At 31.7% G+C, this 13,412-nt stretch overlaps 1 protein-coding gene across 6 annotated transcripts; it reads right to left on the bottom strand.

Moving 5' to 3' along the window:
• Window positions 1–4,858: 4,858 nt before the first annotated feature.
• On the bottom strand, window positions 4,859–12,979 carry DCTN6-p27 (dynactin subunit 6). Of its 6 annotated transcripts, none has more exons than XR_015545010.1 (9): window positions 12,841–12,979; window positions 12,328–12,498; window positions 12,132–12,259; window positions 11,798–11,940; window positions 11,581–11,714; window positions 8,058–8,190; window positions 7,789–7,978; window positions 7,493–7,707; window positions 6,379–7,423 (listed from the first exon to the last, which is right to left on the bottom strand). XR_015545010.1 is itself a non-coding variant. In XM_011067497.2 (6 exons), exons 1-5 carry the CDS (start codon window positions 12,888–12,890, stop codon window positions 11,616–11,618), a joined length of 591 nt encoding a protein of 196 aa, XP_011065799.1. In that variant the 5' UTR covers window positions 12,891–12,979; the 3' UTR covers window positions 4,859–5,072; window positions 11,581–11,615. The 6 variants fall into 6 exon arrangements, 2 of the variants coding, with proteins under 2 accessions (XP_011065799.1, XP_087262060.1); XR_015545011.1 differs by having other exon boundaries at window positions 8,058–8,139; XR_015545013.1 differs by lacking the exon at window positions 8,058–8,190.
• Window positions 12,980–13,412: the final 433 nt, after the last annotated feature.

Here is a 13,412-nt window from a genome sequence, read left to right as displayed (position 1 = left end):
AGAATCGAGTACAAAGTGACACTTAACGCCTTGTAAAATTAGAGAGAAGAGGCACAAAGGCACAGGAAGAAAGGTAGAGATATTGCTCTCCGGTGATGAAAGGTATTTAAACGCGGTTTGCTCCGGCAGTTGACTTCCTCTGTTAAGTCTGGAGAAAAGCTTCTCATTTGAAATAACAAATTTGACAAGATCTTTCTAAGAACTGATCACGACAAAATAGATAAATGTTACGGATGAGATTTTGGAGAATTCTAATTGTAAGAACAACTTTCAATATAATTACAATTCAATACTATTCCTTCATATTTTTATGTAATATGGATATTGAATTTAATCGCACTTTGTCCGACACGTCGTACCCGGGAAAGAACCAATGACTATAAATTCCAACTGCAGTATACAAGGAGTGGCAATCGGCCAGACAAATTTCACCCTACAAGTAGTCACTGACAAATTGGAGCAGACCATGTCGAAAATGCGAGGCATGCGTCAGATCGGCGCTCAAGAAAGTAAAGAGTAATTTTATTCAATTCTTTGATGAAGAATAAATATTCATAAGTTGCTTTAAAATATATGTGAACAAATCTTACAGGAAATTCCGAGAACTGACGATCGTTTTTAATTGAAGGAAATTTCAATTTCACTTGCATTATGTAATCGTGATTATTTTTTCTTCAAATTAAAATTAAAATATAACAGTTTTATTTATGGCGAGAAATTCGCTTCTAAGTAATCCCTTCGCATTGTGACTTTCCAAAGTTTCGGGATCGTTTCGTTAAATCCGAGCCAAGTACAATTTCTGTCATATTCGGTAGCGATAAAATAAAATATCCTCGCTACATTGTGCGAGTGTCATATATCATGAATGAAGAAAAACGTTCAACCCATCGAGTTCTACGAGTTCGCCATGTGCGTGGCTGCTGGTCGCACAGAACACAGAACACGAGAGTTCCGACCGTGAATGCTCAGACGGCCTTAAATCTCGCCTCGCTGCTCGCTTCGCGAAGCGGAGCGACGCGACGCGGTTGGCGTCGTCGTCGATGTCTTTTTGCGCGGTGGAGGCGTCGATGCGCGTCCCGCTCGACTCGTTACGCACGTGTGAACGGAAATGTCGACGCTTAAATGCTTGCGGCAGGCCGAGTTTTAATTGCCTGCCGTTAGTTACGTGGACCGAGAAAGAAGAGGAGATGGACGATGTATGAGTACACTCTTTTGAGAGTGCTCTTCGCTTTTTTCTCTCTCGCCAATCGTATCTGACGGCCGATTTGTCCTATGCATGCATCTTTCACTTATCCCTTTGCCGAAATCAGTCTTCGTACTCTTCCACATTTCTGCTGACTTTCTTCTTTTGAAATCGCGACATTGTTAAACACGTAGTTTGATTCTCGTATTATTCTGACCCATATATATATATATATATATATATATATATATATATATATATATATATATTTGAGTGAAGTCAAAGTAAATTTTTGCGAACTCTTAAATTTAGAAGGTAAAAAAGATAAAACATTTTAGCTTAAAAATCACTTGGGAGAGAATAGGAGCTTATTATTTCACTTGTGAAGTGAGCTGCAAAATTGGACTTCAAGGTAAAAGTACAAGAAATGTACTTCTTTATAGTACATTTTAAAAAATGATTCAGGAATAACCGGACCTGCAATTTCTGGAAAAATTAAAGTTTTCAATTATCAGCATATTTAAGTACATTTAAAAATAAATGGCATAAATATATTTGTGTAAATCTCCAATACACGTTTAAAACCATAATCTCTAATTAATACTCATGCAGCACAAACCTCCAAGGTACGTTGTAAAGACATCTAGAGAACGTTTACATCCTATGAACGATCCTATAATACCTCGATTTTTGAGTAAAGTGTTTTTGGAATTTTGTGGGTATATAGATATATTTACAGAAATGATCCGATGATAATTATATATTAATTTTATATGGGTACATTTTATATGAGTATATTTTATGAGAAAATACTTCTCCGAAAGCCGTGATGGTAGTTTTCCGTGAACCGGTTCTACCGAGCATGCATCCATCATTCGGCAGCATAAAACGGCGATGGTTAACCGATTATTATTAAGCGCCAAAGAGTGTTCCGCGCGTGCGTTTCTAAACATAGCAACGCGAAACGAGAGAGGGGCCGGGTTTCGCGATTGGCGGCGGTAGGTGCGGGTATGCGTGCTGGTCGAAATCGATGGTTAGCAAATTAGTGGGCGTCGCGGAAACCGAGAGCCGGCTCGGCATCGTCGCGCGTCCCCGGTAATGGATTAACCATCGGGGCCATCAGTGAGGGGTGCAAAGAGTGAAGGGACCTGACATTTGCCTGCGTATACGCACGAATAGCTGTATTTTGCGCGTCTATGCAATTCATGCGTGTCGAAGCTGAAATTGTTATTTCGATAGTTTGCCCCTCTAAATAATCAAAATCATCAGAATTTATTGTTACACCATGGAGACAAAGCGACGAATTAAGCTGTTTTCGAGCATTTGGACATCTGCGGGTGTTTTTGTGAGAAAGAACGCGTGTTTGTACACGTACGCACGCACGTACGCACGCACGCACGCACGCACGCACGCACGCACGTACGACCGCATGCATCGCCGCGTTCATTTCACGCGTAATTGCAAGCGAGTCCCATTTCATGTCGAGGATGTTGGTGCTTCTTTGCACGGTGCATGTCTCAATATAGCATCCCGTTTAGTCGCGCCCCTTACGATTAACTTGATTTAGGCATACGCCGTTTAGCGTTTCAGCCACGAGACCGCCTCTGGTGATTTAAAGACGTCGCTCTTTGTCGCTGGTCGTTTTATCGTATTGGGAGAATAAGATGATTAACACGTCCAACACGCTGCAGGCGGAGCTCAGCGTTGAAGCGTTTAGAACGATAGAGGCCTAGGCGGCACTTTATAAAACTTTCAAGTTCCGTTTTTTTCATTCGTTCTTTTCTTTCTTTGCTAATCTGCTCGCAAATATCATCTCATTCAATTACCGAATAAAAATAAATAAAAATTAATAAAATTCTTATGTGTCTATGAACGGTCTTTAAATCTATATAATAATTATACAACTTATAAAAACTTTGACTTATATATATTCCTAAACTTTAAAAAAAAACATTCCAAGAGTATTCCGGAATATCTTATGGTATAATATAAGGTATTTTATTTCAGATGATATGCAGTCATCTTGAACGTGGCAACTGATCTTTGACCAATCAAGAACGTTGCCCTAAATTGTAAAAAAGATCATGATTGCATTAACTTTGAAGCACGAACATTTGATTAATTGTTCTATTTAATCTGCCGCCATTATGCCCAATGGAATACCTTATATTTCTTATACCATGGAATATTTTGAAATATTTATCAAATATAAAAGGGATATTCAAATATCGGTAAAAAATTGTTCCGAAATATTCAGCACATTGGGAATACGAATCAAACTTTCTATATATGAATATTTAGCGTTAACGGAGTTAGTGCTTAATATGGTTTATTTGCTGTTTGTAGGTAGTTACATGGATAGTTAAATCTGCCAATCTGCTTCGAATAGCACAATTTATTGGCGAGACATTGATTAAATTGTTGGAGATATATTGGGCCAATATCAATAAATTAAACTATTAGAATCATTGTACTCATCTAAGTATTGAAAATATGCAACATTTTCAGTTAATGGTCAGAAATGTTTTCTATTTTGAATCTTATCGCTAGTTTCAATGTTGGATTCAACAAAAATTGCTTAGACACAGGCCACTTTGTGTAAAATCATCTTATTACAAATTTAAAAATTTTTGTAGTTATACTTTTGAATTCATAACACACACACACATATATATATATATATATATATATATTTATGAATTCAAAATTATAACTACAAAAATTTTTAAACTTGTAATAAGATGATTTTACGCAAAGTAAAAAAACAAACAAATTTTTGCTAAATCCAACATTGAAAACTAGCGATAAGATTCAAAATAGAAAACATTTCTGAACGTTAACTGAAAATATGCAATATATATATATATATACATTATATATATGTATGTATATAAAAATCCGCATCTCTATGACTTTATAAATCTATAAATCTACAGAAGTATTATTTGGAACTATTATTTGGTATATGAACTTGATAGCGACTTTATATTGCACGTCATGTACAACGTAAGGTATTTTTTATTTCAAAAACAAAGGGTCCACATACGTATGTGTTAACATTCAGATGTGCGCAAAGCAATCGAGACAAGCACTTACGGTGGTTACTGTCCGCGGCGCATGGTAATCAGGTGGCCATTGATTAGCCGACAAAGTACCGCCGACAAATTAGAAGAATGCCATCTATACATTCCCGTTCCCCGCAGTTTAGCGTACGTGTTACTACATATGCGTACACGCACGTGCTCCCACGTATCATCGGGCTAGCATGTGTGCGGGCGTATAGGACATTTCATGAAAAACTGTTTGGGTATTTATTTTTAAAAAGTGTATATTATTAAATTATGAGATATAAGATATAATTATAATAATAATATTAAAATTAAAAGTAATATAAAAGGCTCTGTAGTAATAAGGAATAATATTAAAATATATATACGTATATATTTTTTTTTGATACAATCTTCCTGAAATATATATATGAAATATGTATATATTTTTATTATATGTATTATATCATATATTTTTTTATCTAAGAGAAATTAAAAATAATTATATACAAAAATTTTAAAAATGTTTTAAATATAAAACATTTTATAAAAAAATATTTAAAAAAACTTCGATTTTGTTGTAAAAAAGATTAATCATATTTATTCTTTATATTATATAACTTGTGAATAATTACCTTTTATATTGTCTAATCTTTCTTCTTAGATTTATGTATCATCTTGTACACGAAGGTCGCACACAAGTCAAATAAGAAAGAGGGAGATTATCTTGTAAGAAGTCTATCCTTGAAGCAGTCCAATCTCGGTCCGCTCGGTGCATCCGAATGCGTTGTCCTTTGAAGTTACCGACAGCCACACACGTATCAGTCGACGTTCCATTTGTCCTTCGAAAAGAAAAATATCGTTATCCGCCCACTCAGTGCTTATGTCGTCGAATAAGCGAGGGTATAAGTGGATGACACGATCAGAGGGATCTGTGTGACACTTCCGTAATTAAAATTCTATTTAGTTAGGGAATTACAAACCGGAAGTCGAGAAATTTTCATGTCGAAGTTAGGACATATCTCAATGTATCTTTTAATTAGAATAGTACTTATATATAGGGAGTTTTAAAGTATGAGAAAGTTTTTAAAATTTTTAATGTTACAATAAAATATTTTGAAAATTAATACATTTTTGTTTTTAATGCATTTAATATATTATATATATATATATATATATATATATATATATATATAAGTTTTATAACTTCCAATATAATTTTAAGAAAAGTGAATTTATTATTACAAATTTCTATAATTTTCTTTAGGAGAAATTTAAAACTGAAAAACTGAAATAATTTTATACATGTCAAAAAATTATTTTTTCTTTAAAAACAAATTATGTTTTTAAATTAATTAAACTAAAAAATTTTTAATTTATGTACATGTTATATTGTGTATAAATAAAGAAATAGTCTTTAACAGGTAATGGTGATTTATATAAACTAGGAAGTCGTAAAATTACGCTGTCGACACCCTCGCTTGATCGTTGAAAGCGTATCCGAGCACAAAGGATTCGTTGGAAAAATCATAGGATGCAGCCAGATCCTACAAATAATCCTGTCGAAACGTCGTCGCGCTTCGATGGACACATAAATGCCAAATTCATTCGAGTATGAATTACACTTGCGTGTTGAATCGTCGCGACGACAAAGTTTTATTTTTCTTGTCACTTGCCGGAAAACCTAACTCGTTTACAGTAATTCTTTCATTACTTGTATTTCTCTCTAATAACGTTAATATTTCTTATATATATTTTTTAAACATTCTCTTACAAATATATAGATCTATTTAATTGATATATTAAAGCCATGCATTAATAATAATTAAATTATGAATGACTGTTTAATATAATTATATTTTATTATATATTTTATTAGAGATTTATTAAAAATATGCATATATATCAATAAACATATATAACTTTGTAATAATTTGTTAAAATATTTAAATAGTATAAATATAATAAGTAAACTAATTTATTGTTTAAATAGGTAACATATAAAACTTTATATTATTTTGATGATGATGATAATATGTTGCTTAAAAAGATTTATTGATTATTTTAATTATATAATTATGTAAACTACAATTATATAAATATTATTCTAATTAAATATTTATGTTATCAAAAAACTGAACGTTTGAATTATTTTCTTTTTCATTGTTTTAAATATTATATTGTTTATACTAATGCATTGATATTTCTATTATATTTAATATTTGTTACAGTATGAATGTATACATACAAAACGCATAAACGCGTGTGCAATTGAATCTAAGCAAGAAGACCGAGAGAGTAGAGAGGGGTAGAACGATGAATTCTGCGGAGAATACACGAGAGTATTGAAATGCAAAAGGCATAAAATATATTTGAAAGTTAAATACGAGTCAAGTGGCGCCTCGGTAGGGGGTAACCAGACGCGGTGAAGTCGGGGGGGCCCCTCTCACACCATGTAGAATTTCGACGATTTCTTGGACCTCTATCTACGTATCCCGCTGAGAATTTTGATGCAGTTAAAATTCTCTTATCTTGCGAATTCGTGCAGGAACGCGCACATTCGTTGTAACGCATTAAAATGCGTCAGTAAGAAGATATATCATATCATTGAATCTTAATATTTTCCATTTTAATTAATATTTTCCAATCTCTCTTAAAAAACAATATTTATTTTTAGTTGCATTCCAATGTTGTCTTTAAACTCTAAAATCTATAGTTACGATATTTATGTTGAATATAGAAAAGCAAATAACAATTTTAATTTTAATTGAGATGCAATGTTCGGAAAGGTTATTCAACGTTTTCTAGAAATTATCGTCGTTTATTTTTTAAATAATATTTATGCAAGGATAATTCGCCAAAATATATAAATTTAAAATTTAAAACTTATCAAATGTATGAAGAAAAAGTAAAAAGATTACGCTTCTTGAACATAAATACAGACGAAAGAGAAATTAAAGAAATTAAAACAATCGTAAAAAATGTAAAATCTCGTGACTTTTTTTAAACAGTGCAGCAGAAGAAAAGATAAATCTACTTATCTCCGCTCACTCAAAACGATGATTGAGATGAAGTCAACTCGTTCGTTAGCAAGTTAACTCTCTCATCCTGGCGCGTCCCGATTTCCGAGGATTCTCCATCGCGGCCGCCCCATTGTTCCGTAGCCTTAATGCGCGCGTCGCTGTAAACAGCACTACAATGGAACAACTTCGTTAGCATAATCGCGTCACAGAGTCACCCGGGCGGCCCCCCGCCCCCGTACCTCTCCGTGCCGTGGCGGTTCCCTTTCGGATTTTACGGGTGGTTTGCCCGCGCGTCCGGGGCCTCCTCCACCTCTTCGTAGGCGGGCCCGATCCGCTTCTGCGTTTAACCGTCGCCCGTCGAGTATTATTCATTGTCGCGATCAAATCGTTCATCTTCGTATCGACATTGTCATAGGCGTAGTGAGAGGGCCGATAAATTGCACTTGCAACATCTCTTTAATTGAGAAAAATTATCTGTCTTCGCTTGGATAATAAATTATAATTTTAACTACCAAAAAGATATATTATATATTACATTTTCGTGTTTTTATGTATTCTGTTGCCGTAAACTGGCAGTAAACTGTAGTATAAACCAATTTTGATGATTTGTTTAATATTTCACAATATTTTTCTAGCACACTTAAACTTGTAGCGATTCAAAGTTTATTATTCAATTTATTTTTAATATTTCAAATAAATTTTTTTTAAACGTTCTTTCTTTTTGTCTGAAAAGTAAAACAGTTATTTCTTAATAAAAATGTTAAGACAAAGATAAAACTGGATTTCTACTAAACTTTCACACACATCTCTCTTCAGAAAAGTTTTGTCGACGCCGATGGAGGCTGCATACTTCTTGGTTACGCGTCTCTTATCTCCTTTTTCATTGCTTTTCTCGAAAGAAGCAGATTACAAGTTGATTGAAATGGATCACACTTGTCTTTTAGTTTATTTAATTGCCATAAGAAAAAATTTCAAATTATAATCAGTAAAGTAATTTTTTGCCAAAAGTTTCGATTTTTTTTTTAAATAATAACATATTATCTGAATTATACAAATATTTAAAATCAAAATATTGATTAATTTAATTATATACATTAATAATTCAATAAAAAAATTTTTTTCTTGATTGCACGCGTAAATTCTGTGTATAGCAATAAAGGATTTAAATACTTTATATGCTTAACGCGATGTCGATCGGTCAACTCCTCCGATTACCGACATTAATTCGCAATTATTATAATCCTCGATAACATCGAGGTTTTCGTGCGCTCGATACATTTCTCTCCCCTAAAGCATCCCCCCGTTCTTTCCGCCACTCGAACCCCGGGGACGGCGCTCACAATGGAAATGTTAAGCGAGTCGTGGATTTGCAACGCTCGTCACTCTCGTTTGGCATTGGACGAGCGGGGTTCGTGTCTGCGGACGTCAATTTGCGTCCCGACTGGAACGTCGGGGGGAATCGAGGGGGTTGATCTCGCCTTCTTTTCCTTCCTGCAGCCTCCAAATAGAGCCTTTCTCTATCTACCTTGCCCCGTCTAGTTGTGCAGATATTCTATGCGCGTGTGTGTGATAGCAGCAGCCGACGACCGTGATGTTTGAAATCAAAACACACCCCAGGGGCTGTCCGTCGATTATTATCGTTTCCACGCACCGCTCGCGATCATGACAATCGCTCGAGCGACTTTTGACGGCACGCCTAATTCGGTACTCAAACCTCGGCCCCCGTCGGAACTTCGAGTTAAAAGCGATGTACACGGGCTACCTCCCGAGAACGTTTTGACGCGACGTTTTCATTTCCATGCGACTGTTTCATCTGTCTTATGTAATTTATATTTAATTTTCATTCATGCTGGTAAGCGTTTGCATAATTGTGCAAATAAAAAACATTTTGTCTCTTTATTCTTCCACTCAAAATGTAACAATTATTATCTTTTGTGTTAACTTCTTTATTAACTTTTATTTTTAATTATCGAAAGCTTTCATCTTTGTATTGATTGTTGAATTAATCGAATAGGTAATGATAAAAAAATATTTATTAATCATGTAAATTAAAAAAATATATTCAATCATTTTTAATGTATGCCATAAGAAATAATAATGATAATGATACATATTAATGATACATGTTATAAAACTTTTTTATTATGTTTTTGTTATTATGTTTTTAAAAATTATATACGGATATTTTTATTCATCAGTTCAATTATAATTCTTTTTCCCAAATTATTAAATAAATCAACAAAGAAGAGATGGTCGTCGCGGCTGAAATGAGCCAACAAGAAGAAATTACGTAATTTCGTCAGAAAAGCGGTGGGAGCTTTCTCTCCTTGTTAGTTTCTCCTTCGTGATTTTCTGTATTGCGGATTCAACCCTCTCGGAAAAATAATCTTTTTCTTCTCATTCCATTCATGTCTCTTTCTCGCACCCTTTCTCTCTTTTCTCGACGTCCGCTGCGGATGTCAAAATATGACAGCTCTCTCGAGTCACCACTTTCGCGACAAGAGTTACGTCACAGGGGGTTGCCGCGGCCGATCATTAAAGTAAGGGTGCGGTTGTGACTTTTGTTACATAGAAATACTTAAATTCAGTATCTGGCGAATTTGTTGTTAGTAAAAGTAATATACAGATCTTTCATAAATGTTTCAACCGTGATATTTTTTAGTTAAAAACTAATGTTTTTATCTTAAATAATTTATTATTGTAGAATAGCATTTATAATCATAAAACTTTTTTTTTTTAATCTTGAAAGTATATATAATAAAAAGTTGAAAAGATCGTTCAGATTTATATTTAATGTGCATATATTAAAAGAATAGATTATTTATGAAAACATAATTTCAAATTGATTATTTATTGTGAGTCATGATACAAAATATGTTATTTTCCTGTATAAATTCAAATATGAAGGAGGGTTGATAATCACTGGCGCGCTTCGCTAAGCTGACGGAAGCGGTAAATGGTTCGCAACCAACCCCCTCGACGAGACGCTAATTCATATTCATAGATGTAGCGTTTAGCATTACGCCGTTAAATTCTCCGGAGAGTTGGTTAAGAGACAGAGTGGCTAATATTTCTATTCGTATTTCCGCTCGTTGAGAAAGTGACGAGGGCTCCTTCCACTTTTTTTGATAAATCAATCTTTTTGTTCATAATAGGAAATTGAAAAACTTCAATCAAAGCAAATTCAATTGTTATTAATACCTAACAATATTTATTAACTTTAATAATTAAGTGTGTTATAATGTAATATAATAAATTCCTGTATAACGCAAAGAATATATTTAGGACAAAGTCATGGGTTTACAGAATTAAAAAATATATTGCTTATTATAAAATATCAATTTAAAAAAATTATAACAATAAAATATTTTTAATTTTATTTTAAAATAAAATAAAAAGAATTTTAATTTGATATAATTTTTTGTTGTGTAAGCTTAAAGTAAAAAAGCTCTTCTAGGTAAATTGGTATTTAATTACGGTCAAAATTATGATTTCAACGAAATCTTTTATAAGTACAAAATCATATATGAAGATCCCCATTTCATAACTTATTTTACTAATAAATATTAGACTGTGCTATCTTGGTTTTAATCTAAAAGTATATTTAATCTAAAAATAGTTATTATCAAATGGTTCCTAAACTATTTCAAAATTTAAATATTTGTAATTCTAGCCAAAACAATTCGGACTTATAAAAAATGAGGAAAAGATTGACAGGGAGAGAAGTGTAGTTTTATTATTTGTTATTTAGATTTACTTTTTAAGATTAAAACATAAAAATAAATTTTGACTTGCGCTATTTCGTTCGATTTAAGTTAAATGTATACATACATATGACTCTCATTTATTTTTATTTTTACATATTAAAACCACGGAGTTCACCATTAAATTGCTTTCGATTTTTCAATTGCACGGAACATTACAAATATTCCACAATAAATAAGTATATATATAATAGCATTAATAATTTTGTATGTATAATAAACGTTAATATATATACATATATATATATATATATATATATATATATATTATATATATATAATTTATAAAAAGAAAGTAAATTTGGAACAATATTTTCGTCTATTAATTTTTTATTTCTTTTATTTTCATATTAAAAATAAATTAGCAATTTGTTAAATTAATTGATCGTATGCATCTGTTACAATATGGAATAATTTTCTCCATAATTCATTAACATGTTCATATTCCAATACAATATAAAAAGAAAAAAAAAATATATATATATATCTCATTGTTGAATAATTGTAAACACGATTTTTTAAATAAATATAAATGATACAATTAGTATAAAAATTAAATATACCTTATTACTACTACAAGAATGTCAGTATACATCATTCACATAGGTCCTCCAGGTTTTGATTTTACATTCGATTTGCGAAAGTGGTGATAATTTGGGAGTACTTTCAGTAGAAAATCCAACTGTCCAATTTGTGGCTGAAATAAATTACAATAAAGTAGAAAAATCATATTTAGAATTTTGAAATAACAGCATAAAAGTAATAATATATAATAATTACATATGGCTTGTCATTCATTTCTCTACGTTGACATTGGTTTCCATATACTATTGTATTTTCTGGTATTGTTTCTTGTTCTGTCAAAGAACATGCAGCTCCAATAACACATCCGTTAGTTAATTCAATTTCTCGACTAACTTGAGCTTTTTGGCAAAATAATATTTATATATAATAAGTGAATTATAAACAGATTTATAAATAATTAATAATGGCATTATATTATTTTTAACGATTCTTATTTTTTAATTTGATATAAAATAAATCTTATATGTGAGATTTAATACTACAATCACATTTGTGCATATATTGAAAAGTAATTGCTACAACTATGTACCTTTTGCTTCTAAGATATTGTTATCGCCAACTTTATATGATTCACAAACACAATCAGTTTCAAATACATTATAGTTTCCTATTATTTGCACTGGTACAGTTACAGGTTCTGGAGTATCAGGTGGCAATCTGTAGAGTTAAATTAGTAACTAATGCCACTGCATATATTGCAAATGATACAAATATATTAAGCTTGCCTGTTGGTTATAGTTGCCATCTCTTCAATTATATTGCCTTCTCCTATAATGATTGGACCAGCCTCTGCTAGAATACATGCTCTAGGATGGATTATAGTTTTTGCACCAATAGAAATATCTCCTTTTAGAATACTCTCCTCGCACACTACTGCACCAGGTGCAATTTTTAAGCTATACAAATAGTATTATAAACATAATATACAATTTATTCAAAAAGATATCATGGGAATATCTAATAATTGTTTTCTACTCTATTAATTATTATAAATCAAAGCAGTCGAAATATGTTAAAAGATATTAAATTTTATCGCATAAACATTGATTATAACTCAGATATATTTATATATATTATTGTAAATATGTACAATCAGATTAGAAATAGACTTAACCTTATCAACCTAACCTCAAAATACGTGACTTTGGCATATTATAACATAAAGCAACCTTTATTAGATATTAAAATTATAGTAAGAAGATTATGTAATGTTATATTTTGATTATTATTAAACTTACTTGGCGCGGCGATAAGTAGAAGAATTGTTAGAACTCATTTTCCCGTCCATTTAATCGATGACAGTTCCTTGCTACAGACAGAGTGCAGATTACTGCAGATTACTACAGGTATCGATTTATCGAAGACTTCGCCATTTTCTCTCGATAGTATCGTACAAAAAAATTTTAAATTTCCTTTGAAAATGTGCTTTTGAAAAAACTGTATTAAAAGAATTTTTGAATAAAATTGTTCATATATATATAAATAAAAAATCCAATATGTTGAATTAAATTTAATGAAAATGAAACATATGAGAATAATATTTAAATATTGATTATACATATTTTGTATTTTTTTTTAGATTGGAAAAATTTGCTCCTTTTTGATAATATATGTAAGTTAATTAAATTTACACTTATTATCACACAGACTTGTGAAAATGAGACTGGAAAGTCCATTGAGATGTAAAAGTGGTTTCCGACATAATTTTGTGCGCTAAATCCGAATTTATAATCCGAATCAAATTAACATATCCTCACGTTTCAAAATTATCTGAAGATCTCAAGAAAGCCTTTTTGCATATTTAGGTTGG

The sequence above is a fragment of the Acromyrmex echinatior genome, chromosome 4 (assembly GCF_024713525.1).
Source record: "Acromyrmex echinatior isolate Ae372 chromosome 4, ASM2471352v2, whole genome shotgun sequence".
Classification (NCBI taxonomy): Eukaryota; Metazoa; Arthropoda; class Insecta; order Hymenoptera; family Formicidae; genus Acromyrmex; species Acromyrmex echinatior.
The sequence above is the reverse complement of the archived record's forward strand: the minus strand, read 5'-3'. Positions and strand labels throughout refer to the sequence as shown.